Source organism: Accipiter gentilis, chromosome 15 (assembly GCF_929443795.1).
Source record: "Accipiter gentilis chromosome 15, bAccGen1.1, whole genome shotgun sequence".
NCBI lineage: Eukaryota > Metazoa > Chordata > Aves > Accipitriformes > Accipitridae > Astur > Astur gentilis.
In genome coordinates this window covers 18036954-18054351 of record NC_064894.1, presented here as the reverse complement: position 1 = coordinate 18054351, position 17398 = coordinate 18036954, and the positions used below count along the sequence as shown (strand labels likewise).

Below are 17398 nucleotides of genomic sequence, written 5' to 3'. Positions count from 1 at the left end.
TATCCAATAACAAGCAAAGGGATTTAACTGAGCACTTGTTTAATTTACAAAAATAAAACTATACTTTTTTGTGTGTTATTGCATCATTTTGCCAAGTATTGTCTTTATATTTGGTTTTGAGTGAAAAGAAACCAAAAATTTTACTATTTGCATGGTTGCATATGGTCTTTGTAGGTAAGCAGTGCAGCTTTTTTTTCATTAACCCCTCTCAATTCCTTTGTGTTGTTTGTTCATCACTGATGGCCTTTAATTCATCTCCATTATTATTCTCACACCACCTCCATCCTGCCTATCATTTTTGGTTTGGTTTTGGTTTTTTTTTTTCTCTCCACAAACAGCTGAAGAGAATAATGTAGTCAGGGATATCTGGAAGTATGTCTAAGTAGTTCAGTGTCTAAAATAGACCAGGACCTCAAGGTATGAAGGCAAGCACCAAAAAACTAGCCAAAAAACCTACACTGCTCTGAAATTGGACTGACTCAAAAGCATAGTTGTTAAAAATTAGCAAGACACACTCCCTCAGTACTTAATGTATCTTCTTTTAAAAGGAAGAATTCCACATTTGCCATCAATTTAGCTATGACTAGTCACTGGCCTTACATTTCCATTTTGCACAGTAATCTTTTCAAATACCAGCTTCAGTGAGTGAAATACCAAAAGCTTATTGTTATATGGACTAGCAAGAAGCATATATGGGTGCCATATAACACCAGAAAGACCAGCTCTTTCCAAGAAAGAATATTTTTTTTTTTTAAATGCATAATTAACTGGAAAAGGTAGCTGGTTTAGGGTCTTTTTTCAATTTGAATAAAAATATTTTTTTAAGTATAGTAAGCCATGAAAACTGTAAACGTTGTTGAACAGTAAAAATCAGATAAGCAATAACGTTACAAATTAGGTTCCCTAAGGTTCATTCCTGATATTGGTCCTTCTTAAGTGGCACAGTATGAAGCAAGAATAATGAATTTTAATGTAATACTTGAATGCATGCTGAGAATTTCTTAAAGGTTCTTTATGATTATTTTTTTTAAATTTCAGTTATTGAAATGCATAAAATGCCAACATACGTGTTCCCATTAACAAATATAAAACCAAAAATTACTGTGATGAAGCATTTTAAAATAAAATTAATTCCTCTGATTTAGGGTACTCTGTATGATTTTAATTTCCCTAATGTATCTTTTTACCTTATTCCTTAATGAATCACTAACATGCAATTTCTTTTAAAGATTTCCTGCCTTGTAGGATAAATGTTGCAGAATAACAATTAAGTTATTGCTTTAGAAAATACTTTCCTCTTACAGAATATGTAATCTTCATGTTCTTTACTGTTATTTACATATACTTCTACATAGCACAATGTTTCTGACTGTGTTGCAGTGTTTGATCAGTGAAACAAGTTGTATTGCTACTACTGAACTGCAGTATTTTTAACCAATGAGCATACCCCTTCCAACTTAGTACATTGCTAAATATCATTAATGTCAGTAAGTGAATGACAAACTTAAGTGTAAAAAAATTTAGTGTGATTTTAAAAAATAATTGGGAAAAAAATGTCAAGGAAAGACAGGTCTGGAATGAGACCCTTAGCTAATGTAAACCAGCGCAGACAGCTTGACTGGAAGAGCACTGTGTCATTCAATGTTGCTATGGACCTAATCATGCATCTTAGGAAGATTACTCTATCATCAACTCATCCAGGCAATGACTATACCTAGGATAAACAGACAAATTTCCATGGACTTTAACATAATTATTTAGTTTTAGCATTAGAAAGATCTAAAGCATTCTTTTTCTAAACAGTATCCTACCATTTACAGCTCTGATTCTTCTTTCATTTTGTACTAACGTAAGCCACCAACCTGAATGGAAAGTTAGAGAAGGATCAGACCTAATATACTACAAGTTATCTTATTTCAATATTTGATCCATAAATTGTAGTTGTCAGTAACTGCATACAAGAAACTTTATGAAGTACACACAGATTTCATATCATCTGTGGTATAAAAATAAAAACACACTAACACACATTAACTTAGAACTAAACTATCAAGGACTGTATTTCTCTGACAACCTAGGTAGTTGGTATTGACTGATGATCGAGCACCAACTCTGAAAATATAGGTAGGAATAGAAGGTTTGATTGGTCTCCCAGTAAAATAACTGCTTTCTTCAAGGTTTTACAATGTGAACTATTGAGGCAGGACTTAAAATATTTGCTTACATGCTTTAAAAAAAAAAGTGAAAGTCATAAATTTGACCATTGTGAGCTATGAGACTCAGGTTTTCTTGTAAATGTTTCATGCTTACTAGTGTAATTATTTTTATTATGGACTGTTCAGTAAGTCATGTCCTAACGTGCAACTTTTAAATAGCAGCATAAATATGGGCTGATTGATGCAGCTGATGTATGTTTAGCTCCTGACCTGATTGAAATAACTGGTATATATTTAGCTCCTGGAGCGGGGCAAAAGCCCAGGTGGATGGCAAGTTCAATTATAAAGTAATCCTTAATAAATTTACCCAGATTATTACCTATTAAGGGTGTATATGCACATGAATGAGCATTTTAATAAAAGTGTTTTAAATTCAGTATCAGTTACCTTATGACAAAAACCACTTTAAAGTAATAGCTATTTTTATATTCAGAGAAATGTGACACTTAATTTGAAATATTTTACTGGAGATACAGAAAGAGCTAAATGTGAAGATGGCACGCTCTTCCAAAGCTGAAGTAGTTCTGCATCTTTTGAAGCAAGCTTGATAAACTTTACTAAGACTTCTGTAGAGTAAGTAATCAGTTAAATATATATGTTCACAAACAAGTCCTTATTTACAGGACTGATTATGATTACCTATTGTGAAAACAAGCACCGCTCATTTGCTGGCGAGTTTTTAGAAGAATGAATGAGAGTTTCTGTTTCAGGATTTTTTCTGTATTTTAGTATTAGGAACAAGCTGTTGACCCATTAACATATTTATCTTTCCCTTTTAAATTTCTGAGAAATTGAGTTCAGTATGTGGTAATAAACCTCAAAACCTGGGGAGAAAACAAAAATCCCTACTCAATTCACTTTCTCTTCCTCCATATTGCTGATGCCATGAAAGGCATGGTTCATCTAGCCTAACTTTTGCCATGTAAGAGTTATCCAGCCTAAGCCAACCTTGTCTAATCCTTCTGCCTCGTTCACTCTCCAAACACTGCAGAGGAGGCCTAAGACTGGGCTTGGACTAGAAATTTAGTTTTTAGACAGAGATGAGGCCTTTCAGATTTTCTTAATTTTTTGTCCATTTTCCCCAGAAAGTTAGAAAAGCAAAGACTTTCCAAAAAGGATCAGAAAAATAACATTCAAACATACATTCCTCTTTCGGAGAGGTAAGTAATCATTTTCTATTTCAGCTATTACAAAAAAAAAAAAAAAAAACAACAAGGAAAAAGAGGAAGCGAGGAAAGGGATCAAACAATTCAAGGTGCAAAAGTGTTTTGGTTTTTTTTTTTTTAAAAAAAAAGCACTGTTCTTTCAAAATTATTTTGCCCACCCATAAAACAACATTACTTTTTCCATTCATCTGTAAAAATACAGCACAGATCATTTAGTACTTTAAGATTTACGTACACACATTGAAATCAGATATACTGTTTATATAATTAAGAAACATCAGAGACACCCAGTAAAATATTAAGGTAGAAGAAGATTAAAAAAAACCATCATACACTGAATTAAAAAAACTCATCAAGTCTCCTGAACAACAGTTCTTGACGGCATAGTAAGTAAGCTTTCCCTGGACTATTCTTCTGCCAGAGTGTTACTGAGCCTAATACAAAAATTAGTGACTCTAACAATCAGGAGGGGTTCCATGCTGAAATATTGCCATTTTCAGCATTCCTCCTTCAACTGACTTTTAAATCCCAGTAACCATCTTCTTGAAAAAATGAGTTTTTAAAGAGTTTGGGAATGGAAATACAAATGTAATAAATAGACGTTCAACTAATGTGAATGAATGTATTTCCCCAAATATAAAGATGAAATTCTGTGAGACCCATAAATGAATTAACCTTCTGATGCGATGATAACAAAACATTGTTATCTAAGGGCAAACATTGTTATCTAAGCACTACAGTGTAGCTGTGCTTTAAACTACCCCTACTGTAGAGACCAGTCACAATACTATCAAGAAATCTGTTTTTCTATACCCCAGGCAGAAACGCCTAGAAATTGAAACACTTTAAAAATATATTATCTAAAAATGTGTATTTCATTTGAAAGATACATCAAACAAAGCTACCGAGCACATTCCTAGTTGAGTTATTGTATTTCAGCAGCATTTTGGAAAGACTGCACAAGAAATCTGAATCCAGGTTGATCCAAATCACTTGCAAATTTTGATCCAAGTATATCTTTGCAGGAAATGTGAAAAGAGCAGTCTTGAGCACCGCACCCACAGGTCACTTCTAATTTTTGCCCAAAGAAAAAAATGCTTTGTGGGTTTACTTCATTAAGAATTACTTTTTAATGAAATGAAGGATACATTTTTTTGAGCTTCTCTTCAGTGTTCTACATAGTATTCCAATACCATCTAGTTTATCCAGAGCTGGCTGAGCTCCAGTAATGGAATAATGATCATTACATGTTTGTTCTGTACTCTTTGCTTTACTGAAAGCTTTGGCTGTTTAAGTTGAAGGCACTATATAAACTTAAGACAATTATTACTGTATAATAAAGGAGCCGAAAGCCGGGGGGGGGGGGGGGGGGGGGGGGCACAAAATTATAAGTATTAATATGACAGTGGTCTTTGATTCTCTATATTCCAATTCAGATGTGATAGCATAATGACATTATGTTATCTTATTGTTTAATCTAATCTTCCAACAAACATTACAGCATAACATTATAAAAAGCCTATTTGGGAAACATTAATTTGCCTTGCAGATCGGGGAGTATGGAAATAAGGCACCCTCTAGTTTCTCTTTTGCATTATTGACAGAACTTCTAGTAATTGTTCCTCTGGAAGAGATTAAAGAGGGTGAAGGTTAAAACTCAGAAACAGACAAGGTAAATATATTTAAGTAGGGGAAAAAGACCTGGTATTGTTGGCAATGACTACGAAATATTTGGTTTATTTTTTTCTAAATCGAGGGGATTTTCTCTTGTATAAAGTAATTTTTTTAAAAAAAATCTGTAATATTTCAGTTTAGAAAAATCTCTTTTTCTCTGGTTTCTTATCTCCGGTGACAGAAACCATTTCATTCAGCAACCACATTTAAATGGGAGGTATTACTTGAACTTCACATCACTTCAAAAGACAAGTAGCAGTCAGTAAGAAGCGAGTTATACTGCTCAGCATCCAATCTATCGGACAATTGTGTGAAAATCATTTTACAAGGCTATTGGTGTTCCAAACACGGGGTGAAAGGATCTGGGGATATTCCAGAAAGCCCACACGGATGAAAGCTTTCTTAACCTACGTTAAATCTTGATAATGCAATAATGAGTCTTTTAAAAGGATAATTCTAATTCCCCTATCTAGTGCAATAAAGACTGTATACAGCTAATCTGCTTTGCCCTTTCAATTAAACTCGTCCAGGACGTTCTATGTAGTCAGCACCCTGAATGAGTCATTAAAATTCTCGTTCTGTAAGAGTTGTGTGCAGCGCACCGTTGTTTCTAAATTCCATTAAATCCAAATGGTCTTTATCGCCCCATGACCACTGTGACTTCAATCAGCCAATTTAATTACCTTACAAAATTGTCAGCAGAAGCAGCAAAGAAAAACAGGAAGGGCTGTGACGTTATCAAATTGAAATCTTCCTCTGTGCTGTTTCATCTAGACCAGTCAATAACAATGCTTCTCACCTCCTTGCTGCCTTCCCGAGGCTCTTAACCTTACTCTGCTTTCAAAGATTTCTGTTGTTGTTTATAAGAGTGATTTTGAACTCCTCTCCGCGAGGACGTTAACACATATTGAAAGCTCGTCCTTGGCAGTAAAATTTTCATTGGCTCTAAATACTGGAATTACCAAGCCACGGACCTCTGGGGGCTGCCACAACAAGTGTTTATTTTGCAGACTTTCATGGCACTCTTGATCTGAAGGCAGACTGCCTTCCCCACTAAAGCCAGATACGTACATTTTCTCATTTCTCTCTTAAATACAGGCGGAAAGGTTACCTCCTTCCACTAAAAGGGTGTCAGTACAAAATCCAAAGGAGAGAAAGCGCCCATCCAGGAGAGCTAATGCAGGTCTAGTCTAGGAAAACCCTACTTGATTACCCAGCAGGTACTTTTCACTTGAACTCTTTATCTCATACCCTTTTGCACAGAGCCGACTCTCACTGTTTTCCATGGCATTGCTGGTTTAAAATGCGACTATGTTAAAATGGTCACCTGAATCCCAGCAACGTGTGGTTTCACACCCGCTGGCACAAGCAGGGGACGCAATGAGCCAACCTCTTCTCTGGTTTTGCCATGCTCGGGGTCATAAAAACAATTATATGGAGGCAAATTCAATCTGTTTGAGCCAAAGGAGCTCAGCTAAGAAGTATGTCAGATGAAAACTGTGCTAAATCTTCACATAGGATGATTCCAGAGTATAGCAATTCCCCTCCCCAGGTTCCCACAATGGAGCTGAAAATCAGGTTGTTTTTTCTTAAGTCCCAAAGATTACATTATCACATACAGCTTTGGTTTGCTATTATTATTCTTATTTTATGGAGGGCAATGGGAAAGTGCTGGCCTTTACAAGAGTTTGGTGTGGGGTTTTCTTTGGGGAGGGACAGGGGGAAGTCAGTAGTAGGAAATGTTTCTAGTAAGGGTTCAACTCTCCACTCCTTGAAAAGCGTTCTCCTCTCTCTCGGCTTTCTTTTGCTTTTAAGCTGGAAGAAGACACCCAGCCACCCACCATTCCCTTACAGTTCATTGTAACTCACAACATTTGGCTCCCTTCCTCGTCTGCTTGAAGTCAGGCAACTGCAAAGCAACAAAGAGTCAAGACTGCAGACACGGGCCTCTGCTTTTCTTTACCCTTCTTTTTGAATGTGCTGAAGAAAACAACCTATCTCACAAAGTGGGGAAACAGTTACCAGGCCAGTGGGCCCCCTGCGGGGAAGATCTTTAGCCTTTCACCACACTTTCACGAATAATGAGGTACCTGGGAGAGAGTGAGAAAACGCAAAGGCCAAGGCTTTCCCCTTCCAGTCACCGGTCCCTCTTCACACCTTTGCTGTGGGAAAGACGAATTGCTCTCGGCGGCAGAGACAAGGCCCGAAACGGGCGATTTAAATAAAGGAGGGTATTTGAGAGTGCTCTAAATTTTCAAGAGCTGACATTCGTGCCCCGTGGAGGAATAGGGACGGAAAGAGAGGTTCGAACCAGCCCGGGCTCTTACTGCCTTGGGCAAGGGAAGGGGCGGGTTTCAGAAAACACAGGTGAGCAGTTGCTGGTAGTTAACAGCTCTTAATGGCTCGTTAATTCAGCCTTCCGGGGCAAAGCGCTGGGCTGTCCTGGGGGAGGTAAAGGCAAAAAAGCGAGGGGCAGGGGCCGGGGCCGTGCCCAGCGGTCGGGGGCGGAGAGGCGGCTCGGCTCGGCTCGGCTGGGCTGTGGCTCTGCCGGGCTACCTGGTGTTTCTGGGGGGCCGCTGCCCGGGGTCTGCTCTTACACAGGAGCAGTGAATCGGAAAGCCGCGACCCGTGACTCCCGAACCCGGAACGGTTCTGCCGGCGGTCACGTATTTTGGCTTTCGTGCGGTGCCAAGCGATAAGGCAAAGCTTTCCATCACACTTAGCACAGCGGAGAGACAAATGCTCGGCTGCTGCTTTTCTCCCTCGTCAAGCTGGTGAGACCCGTCCTCTTATCGGCAGCAGTGGCTTAGGACTATTCCCGTTTGAAATCCTCGAGTACCGCGGGCACAAGCCTCCTCCCCAGCGCTTCCTGGGCTTCCTGAGGGGAAGCCATGGAGAAAGGGCAAGGGAGGGAGCTTGGCCCCGTGCCCCCTGAAGCAAGGTGTCATTTAGGAAGGAAGGGCGCCTGGTGTGATGCCCAGATACCACGTTGCCCTGCCCCAGCCGCGGCAGCAGGCGGCCGCCCGGCTGCCTGAGTGAGTGCCGCCGGGGGGAACGGTGCCATCGCGCCAGCCCCCCCCCCGCGTTTGCTCTACGAGGCGCAAGCAAAAATAACCCTCCGCATTCCACAGATAACCCAGGCGGCTTGACGTCCCTGGGTGGTTGCTAAAAGGTAGCTTGAGAGAGAGAAGGGACACGCCGGCTAGTCCCAACAATGAGAGGAGCCGTGGGAAGGACAATGCGAATCCACGGTGGTTAGTTTGCACGGGAGGAATGAGGGGGCTGGAGCTCTGGCAGGCTTCAAGCTCTCCCCTGTTGCCATAGCGCTGCTGGCTGAGGAAGAAGAACGGGGGCTGGCAGGCTGGCTTCTGGAGGGAGTCTCCTCGGCTCTCGTTTCTCCTCGGGAAGGACCCCACGGGAAGGCACCGGCATCCCGTCCTCCTGGTCGCAAGGACATCCCGAAGGGACAAGATAGCACGGGGAACCCGGAGGGGGCGGCGGGGAATTGCCCTCTCAGAACTAACCAAAGCTTTTCCAGAGCTCACTCCCTGCTCCTTCCCTCCTGCCCGCCATGCCCTCCACAGAGGCAGACATGTCAGCCTCTGGGGAAGGAGCTGGAGTTCTCTGGCGGTCAGAGTCACTCCACACCGGGATTAGGCTAAATCCAGGCTCCCTAAACCAGATAGGTGCGACAGGCCCGGCTGAGCAGGGCAAAAGTCTTCCCCTCTCTCTCTTACGTCTAACATTTCCCATACTAAAATAAACTAACCAGCTGCTCCCTACCTACTTCTAAGCCTCAGAGATGGGTTGGCGGCAATTCTTCTGAAAGACGAGAAAAAGCACGCGGTGATTCAGAAGCGGATTTATCAGACGTACTTCGCTGCTGCAAACACAACCCGTTCACCGCCGGTGTGGCCAGGAGGCAGTTGGGAAGGGAAGTTAGCCTAGGAAAATACAGGCGTCCGCCACCATGTCACCGGGCGCCGGAGTCCCGCTGCACCACCCTTCGGTCTCGGGATTGTTTGTTATTCTAATCCGTACCAAAACGCTGCTCTCCAGGGCTCGCTCTATAGGTACACTGGAGTAACTATTCAGAGAGAATGCGACCCGAAAGGAGGAAAGCTCACCTCTTGCTAGCGGTGTGGCCCGGGAGATGTTTGGTTACGCAGCTACCCTTGAAAGTAATTCAGACTCCTAGGCACCGACCCTCGGCACCGGTTGTGAATTCCGGTTCGTGGAAGGACAGACAGCCGGACAGTGCCAGTTCACAGGCGGCCCTAGCGCTAATCTCACGGCCGTGACTATGGATCAAACCGAATGCAAAAGAAACCCCGCAATGGTATCCCGACCCGTTTAGCCATGTCCAAAGAAACAAGCATTCCTGAAGACGGTTGCTAAGAGCAACGTGCCTCAAGCACCACCTTTAGACCAGATGGAAGCAGAAAATAAGTACTACTAGGAATTCAGCACACGAGATGGGTAACAGCCGGGTGACTTTTTAATCATTACCCACCTTCCCTTCCACATAAAAGTACGTGCGGGGGGGGGTGGGGGGGGTGGGGGGGGAGGGAGTGCTGGGGATTTTAAACAAAATCGGACACAAACCACGGCACTACTCCCAGGCGAAGACGGGAGCTTTCTGTGCCCCACGGGAATGGATGTAGCGGCTGCTCCAGCTTACCGCGGCCAGCGCGAACGCGGGAGATCCGCGCCTCCTCCCTCCAGCCGTGCTCTCGGTAGGCAAGGAGGATGGATGCCTCTTGCCTGGGGAAGCAACTTTCGGGCTGCCCCCTCCGCGGCTCGCCGGCGGGGCCCGGGCGGCCAGGAGGGCGCGGAGGCGGGCGCGGAGCTCCCGCCGCGGCTTGCCCCGGAGGACTTCTCCGGGCCGCACAGCCCCCCTCGGACCCGCGGTTAAGTTTCGGCTCTCGTCCTGCCCTTCCTCACAGCGAAACTTCTATAGGGGACGCAGCGGCTGAAAGGTCTCCCTCGGTTGCTCGCTAAGACACACGTACACAGGCGCGCGTACACAGGGCAGAGCTGCTAAGGTTAGTTTCATGGTCCAGCTGGGTAGTCTTTAAACTGTAAAACCTCTCCACGCTCCTTGAAATTTCATTCTGATCTATGACTTTTCTCTGTCGCTCGCTTTTTTTTTTTTTTTTTTTTTTTTTTTTTTTCCGGGGACGGGGGGAACTCGTACAACTTTTCTCGCATAGAAAAGCTGTGGTTCCGAAACGTATCGCAAAGGCTCTTTCAGGACCACCGCCCGAGACAGAAATCCTCTCTTCTCTAACCCTAAACGCCACCGAAGAGGCAAGCGACTAGGCAGACGCTTCAAGGGAAATCAGCGCAAAGGTCTCACATTCAGCGTCGCGCCCACACGGGATGGGCTCGGGTGGACCAGAGGCGGGCGGCCGAAACTTAACAACTAGTTGACAGATTTTTAACTGATCAAGCACCGTATTAGCCACGCTTTCCACTACTATGGAAACAAAAAACGTACATTACGAGGAAGCCACGCAAGCTGCGCAGAGCCCTAGGCAAACGCATTTGCCAGTCATTTTTCTCCCTATTGTTATTATAATTATCGTCATCATCGTGCCGTTACTACGGCTACAATGAGCTGCAGCGACAGAAAAAACACATAGCAATTCACCCCTCCGGATGCAAAATAAAGAGGGACTTCGGTGCCTGACTCCGGTAGCACGTCCCAGCTCTCCCCCAGCACCCCCTTCTGAGTCAATCCTACGCATATCGCATTCAGGCTTAAATACACAATGCAAAAAGTGTCGGGAAATCTTACCAAATCTTAATACATGTGTGGTTCCTTGAGAATATCCAATCCACAGTAAGCAAAGAAGGAGTCTAATGGTGCATCTGAAGACTGGATTAGTTACAATAGGGGAAATAATCTTCATGATGTTTCTATGCACACACGCGCTGCCTCACTTCCCCCTTCTAAGCCGTCAGGTTTCCCGGTAGGGTGAGAATGAGGATACGTAAACTGATGGCCCTCAGACACGATCACGGCATGGTCACAGAGAGAGGAGAGAGTCTACGCTTCCCAAACCATTAGCAATCCCTGCATGTTCTTCATTCACTGCGCCAAGGAGCAACCTTCAACTGCAAGGAATGGTGGGACATCCATGTTAGTCGGGGGAGAATCCTTGAGAAATCCACACACACACAATGTCCAGCCGGGTAAACCTGGGAGGCAAGAAAGGAGGAAAATCAATAGATAATCCAGCTCGAGAAATCGCTGAGGTATCGCCACATAGCGAGAGTCAATGAGCACCAGCCGTTTCACTGGCGAAGCTTTTGCCGTGCTCCCATTCTACTGCACTGCTGCACAGCTTCTGACGCGAAGCCAAGATTAAGTGAGAGAAATTGAGATAGCTCTTCTCTTCTTAAGGCTGCCTGCCAGACAGCCTTCCCAAATTCTATTATGCAACCGATCTGATCGCCTAGCGTTGTCGGAGGAAAAACAGCTCGGGTTTATTTACATGCTTCTAATTGTTATTAGTATTTCAGTTGTTCCGAACAATAGCTATAAGGGTCTGTACCGGGGGGGGGGGGGGGGGGGAGCTGTAGGGGAGAAGGGAATCGGGTGTGTAAAAATCAATTCATGCATTTTAATAGCTGACTGCCTGGGTCGAAATCACTTAGCGTTAGAGTTGTGAAAAAGAAGGCTGACAATAAAGTCATGCAGGTTATCAGAGTAACGTTTGGGCTAAAAAAAAAAAAAAAAAAAAAAATCATGATATTTACATTCACTAACTGTTACTCACGTTAATGCATGAAATAGGGTAAATGCGATGGCTTGTACACTGAGTGTGCTTAGGAACTTGCTCCGGTCCCAGTGATTACGGAGCACCAGCCTGCTTTTGCAAGGTAAAAAGGAATCGGCAGCGCTAGAACAGCCTTGTTGAATGCACAGACCTGTTTCGCTCAACTTGCTTGAAATTGCGATGCTGCTTAAAAGACAGTAACTTGGGGATTTACTAGTTTATGTTTTGCACTTCATTCTGCCACTGTCTTATTTTGCACTCTGCTTTCCTTTCACTTTAGTATCATGGAAATGTTGCTGTTCCTCCCTGTACTGAGAGATCTATGTAGTTTGTCATTTTGCAGTCCTCAGTGAGAACAATAGCACTTCTCAGTTTGATAATGGGATGCTGAGTTTGTACCTGCAAACGCAGCCACAGACTTTTGTCTTTTGGCCAGGTGTTCCAAAGAAGATAAACTCATTCTGTGGACTACTTCAGATTTTCCTTGGAAATACAATTAGTTGTGTGCCTGTATCCATTAAAATACATTGAACCAGGACTGTCAGACTTTGCAATCTAAGTGAAGCTTTTGCTGAACCTACTTAAGCTTTATTACAGACACTAAAAGATAATTCCTAGATTCCCCACCAGGAAAATGAATTCATTTTATTCTACATTCTGCCTACAGACATCTTTTGTCTCCTTTATCTCCCTCCTTGCCTTTTATTACTAAAGAAAATATCACTGAGAGACTTCACCCACAGATACATACAGATGAACACAGAATAGACCTGACTTTACAGAAATAAATACCGATGATGGCAAGCTATTGAGAACACTCTGTGGAATCTGTCAGAAGTAGAGCATGGCAGAGGTGAGTTATAGTTTATTCTTAAATAACATCTGTGTATTGTAAACATGTAAATAAGTAACAGCATCATTTAAATTATAACCTGTAATGTTGGTGCTCTGTACCCCTAAGAGTGTTAGCAATTCACAGTAACTTTTCATCATTATGGCTTACTGATTTCCTCTGCACGCATTTACTTAAAACACTGTAAAACGCTGATGAAAAGAAATGTACATTCTGTGAGGGCATTATTAAACATCATTGATTTTTTTTTTTTCTTTAAGATGGAGGCATAACTGCAGTGTCAAAAATAAGTATCATGAATGGCTAGTTCTGCAGTCTAGCAGGGAATTCAATCAGACGATTTGACTACTGGAGCACTTTAAAAGAACACCTAGTGTTAAAAGCAAGGATATCTAGCGACTCCTTCAGTTCACACTTAGAATATCTCCCAGTAAAAATGCAGAGAGATGCTTTTTCTTCTATTTCGTTTATTCTCTTCTACTCGTTCATATTTTTTCTTAGTCCAAGTAAAAATAAAACCGACCCACGTGAATACTGTGAACGTTCTTTGCCTCCCTCCTCTTTCCCCTGGTGTTGCTGAAATAAAGGACATTAGGTATCTTTAGATACTTTTAAAATTGTGAATGCTCAGATGTAGCTTCTTGTCTAAACTGATTTTTTTAATTATTACTTATTTAATTTAGTTTCGGTGAGCAGTTCTGAAAACATGATATTCACGGTCAGCTTTAGCACGTAAAACAAGACATAAACTTTGGGCAAAGTGGCTCCTGCTGTCAGTCTGATTTTCTAAGGTCTCTCTCTCTCAAAAAAAAATAAATACAGCTACCTGTAATCTGAGCCCAACAGAGCTCCTAACTCACCGAGGCGTTTATAGCCGGCATCATAAACCAACTTGTGATGAATTCCCTTTGCTATTACCTATTCAGTAGCCCACGCTGCAACCCCTGCTCGCGGGCCTAGGACTCAAGCCGAGTGTCCTTCCCCCGGTGCCAACATCCCGCCACCGCCGGCTGCGGCCTCAGCACCGCGGACAGCGCCCGGCGCGGCCCCGGCGCCCGCCTTCAGCACCACGGAGAGCGCTCCCAGCCCGCCGCCGCCGCGCCGGGCGACCTGCCCTGCCGCTCCAGGGGCCAAAGCCCTTTTGTTTGTTTCCCTTGCAGCCATCTCACAGCGCGGGAGGGGGATTCAAATCTGTTACCGGCTTCTTTAAAGGCGTGTAAAGTACCCTCGATTATGTTAGCTGTCCAGCTACTTGACGGCATTTTATGGGTTCAGGAGGAATACCGCTCTCCTTCTTACCTGCTCTCACACACCGCCTAACGCTCTGTGTTAACATCCCTCCCCCTTCTTTCAAACCCTGAAGGAAGACTGTAGTTCATCCAGAATTATTTTCGCAAGAATATCAGTTCCTTATAAAAAAGTAAATCTTGCAAGACATCGGATGTTTAGAACTCCCTAAATATTTGGTGACTGAAGATCACTTACAGCCTGTGCAACAAACTAAAGCCCCAGACTTCACCGCCCCAGACTCCTTTATGTTAATTGGGCTTTAGCTTCATTTCTGCTTCGGGGGACAGAGGGACAAGGAAGGGTAACCTTTAAAAAGATACTTTTGTCCACCCTCCAGAATGATTTCAATATGAAAGCAGGTAAATGTTCTTAACACCTTTCATATTTCCTTCCCTGTGAGACGTACAGTTCAAAGGTTGGAAATCCCCAATAAAATGTTATATTGGAGAAGCTGGTCTCGGGTTTGGGGGGCCTTCTTACCACTGTTACACAGTTCTGTGCAGATTTAAGTCTTTATGAAACTGCCCTCCACACTTCAGGGATCAGCAACTGGAAAATCTACAATTCCTTGGATATATGTTTTGATTTGGTTTACATTTTGGTCATCTGTCGTAGGCATGGTGATAATACATCTTTAATATACAAGGACAATGTTCAAGTGAAGCTGATGTGAAAAATAGTATTCCAGCTAGAGACGGGGAAAGAAGAATAGACAATCTGAGGCCTTTAAATCTTTTCTGGGTAATAAAAGCCTACTAAATTTTTAGGTATGTGTCAAGTACAAATGGTGACCTTATGTACATCATGTTTCATTTGGAAAGGAGAGAGATGTGATTCTGATTACCTTATTATATCAGGCGCTTTTTCCTCCTGATCTTATTTTTATGTGCCGTTATCATAATAAAAGTTAACCCAGTTCCAGCTAGCTGCCACCTACTGGGATGTATAGTTTTACCATATTACTTTAAAAAGGAAATGGCTTTCATTTTCGGGTCATAGCTGTATCTCTGAGAACCGATTATAAGATTTTTATATCACTTAATCTACTGTTTTGTCCTCTCCCAACAACAACTGAGTATGTGTATAACACACAGTCCCCAAAGCTTTGTTTCTCGGATATTTTTCGGCAAATCCTTGCGAACGCTTCAGATTCACATGCCACCACTGTCCTCCTGCTGTTGCAATCTGGTGTGAGGAGAGCCATCGTTTACCGCAACACCTGACCAGCATCTCCAGATCTCTAGAAACAAGTATTGCAGCTTTGCTGACAAAGCAGTAACAGCCCTCCCTTTTTAAACGTTTGCCAAACTATTCAAATGAATGTTGATATTATCATTTAAAAACACATTGCGGCCCACTTGCACTTCACTCCCACCAGCTATAAAAACCATAGGTTCTCCTCTGCCTGTGATTAGCTCAGTCCAAATTTACAACCAAGTTTCTGCTGCGCCGATGATTAATGACATTTTAAGATGGTAATTAATTTTTAGCTAGTGGAAAGACGTGTATTCTAATTAACGAACTAAGTATGCAATAGACTTACTTCTTCAGGCACTTTTGAGTATCACAGCAATGCACTTTCCTAGCAGGTTTGAAGCAGCAAGAATAAACATTTATGACATTATCTACAGATCAGCCTTCCGTCCCTTCAGTTTGCTTTGGGGTTGGGGAAGCTAGGAAAGATTTGGGGAGGAGAAGGAGGATGTTTAACGTTTTCCATGCTCTTAGTTCCCCAAAAGTTTCGAAGGAAAACGTGAAGAGCGGTTTTCATTATAATGTATTCATTCCTTTTCAGTGCGCGCACGGCTCTCGCAATTATGCCTCCACTCCGTAGGCAGGAATGTCTCTTGCTTTACACAGAGAGAGTGTCAGCGCCCTGGCTGGGTTAGCGAAGGATGCTCACCCAAAGAATGCTGAATTTGTTCAGAAATAAACGACGGGATTGCCGACAAGCCGAAAGGGGGGCTGGCTGCGCCGTACGGTGGGGGCCGGGTAGGGGCAGGAGGAGACCTCGCGGAAGTAGAGACTGTTGTCCACCCACAACTCTAGCAAAGTTAGAGCCCGTTTCTCACCTCCGCCCCCCCCCCAGGAGAGCGGGGGGCACCTCCCTGAGCCCGGCCCGGGAGCAGCGCTCCGGCTGGGGGGCGGGGAGGGCAGTTCCAGGCCACCGCGGGGGCCGGCCGGGGGGCAGCGGGGGGCTGCGCTGCCCTGCCCTGCCCTCTCGCCTCCGCTTCCCACCCCTGCCACCTCCAGAGCGGCGGAGACAGCGGCGGCTCCGAGGGTGCGGAGCAACGCGGGAAGGGAGAGAGGAAGGCGACAGGTTTGCCTCCCCCACGGGAGGGACAGACCCGGCCGGCAGGAGCCGGCCAGCCCAGCGGTGCTCAGCGCCCGCCTTTGCCCGGAGACACCTGGCCGAGAGACGTCGCGGCGTGCGGCTCTCGGCACGCCGCGGCTCCAGTGCATCCCCCGCCGCCGCCCTCCCCGGCCCCCCCCCGCAGCCCCTCACTTGCATGCGACCCCTCCGGCCGTGGCGGCCAGCCGGAGACCCCGGGACATCCTCCTACCTTGAGCTGCGGGCGGGGAGGCTGGGAGGGAGAGGAAGGCGGAGGCGGGGGGGAGGAAGGGCGGTGGCAGGACGCCGGGGACTGCCCGGGCTGCGGTGCAGCCGGCGTCCGGGCACCACTGACGGCGGCGGCAAGCGGCGGCCGAGCGAGGGAGGGAGGAGGGAGGGAGGGAAGGGGGGAGGAGGGAGGGAAGGAGGGATGGAGGGAAGGAAGGAAGGAGGGAGATCCGCCTCCCGGCCGGAGCGCTGCACAGCGCCCTTTAAAGGAGCAGAAACCCGCTTTCTCCACGGCCGCCGCTCCCGGCTCCCCGCAACGCCAAGACTCGCCGCCCCCGCCGCTACCCGCCCGCCCCGCCGGCTACCGGCGGCCGCAGGGCTTCGGGGGCGGCCGGCGAAGCACAAGCGCTTCCGCCGCTCCTCCCCCCGCCGTCCCCCGAGGGAACTCCCCCGAGCTCGCCGGGCGGCGAGTTTTCAGGGCGTTGGAAGTCCGAGCTCCTTCATCGGGGTCCCCGAGCCCGTTTTGTAGACACCGAGGGAGTGCGGGGGGGATCCCCGCCGCCTGCACAAACGGCGCTCGGCGACCCCTGCCCGTCCCCGTTCTGCGCCGGGGGTGCGGGAGTGAGCCCCTACCGCAGCCTGCGGGGGTGCTAGAAAAAGTGCGGGTGTTTTCGGCTCTTTCTCGACTCCTTCCTCACGCTGAAGCCCGCCTGTCCCCGCTCCTTCCCTGCACCAGCGGGGACTGGGCTCGGGCACTTTTTCCCCATCCAGGCTGGAAGAGGGTCCGGGCGGAGGGGGGGGGTAAGGAACCTCCCCGCCGGGCTCGCTCCTAAACGGCAAAGCTGCGGGAGGGG

General features: G+C 45.5%; 1 protein-coding gene across 2 annotated transcripts in view; it reads right to left on the bottom strand.

Moving 5' to 3' along the window:
• Positions 1–16797, bottom strand: part of GRIK2 (glutamate ionotropic receptor kainate type subunit 2) — a 424554-nt gene extending 407757 nt beyond the window's left edge. Inside the window, exons 1-2 of one of the 2 annotated variants that reach the window (XM_049818325.1) lie at positions 16549–16797; positions 10857–11260 (exon numbers count right to left, since the gene is read on the bottom strand). In XM_049818325.1, the coding sequence (XP_049674282.1) occupies positions 10857–10971 (115 nt within the window). In that variant the 5' untranslated portion in view covers positions 10972–11260; positions 16549–16797. Of the gene's footprint in view, positions 1–10856; positions 11355–16548 lie in introns of those variants that run through there. The other variant, XM_049818326.1, reaches the window with a different exon arrangement.
• Positions 16798–17398: the final 601 nt, after the last annotated feature.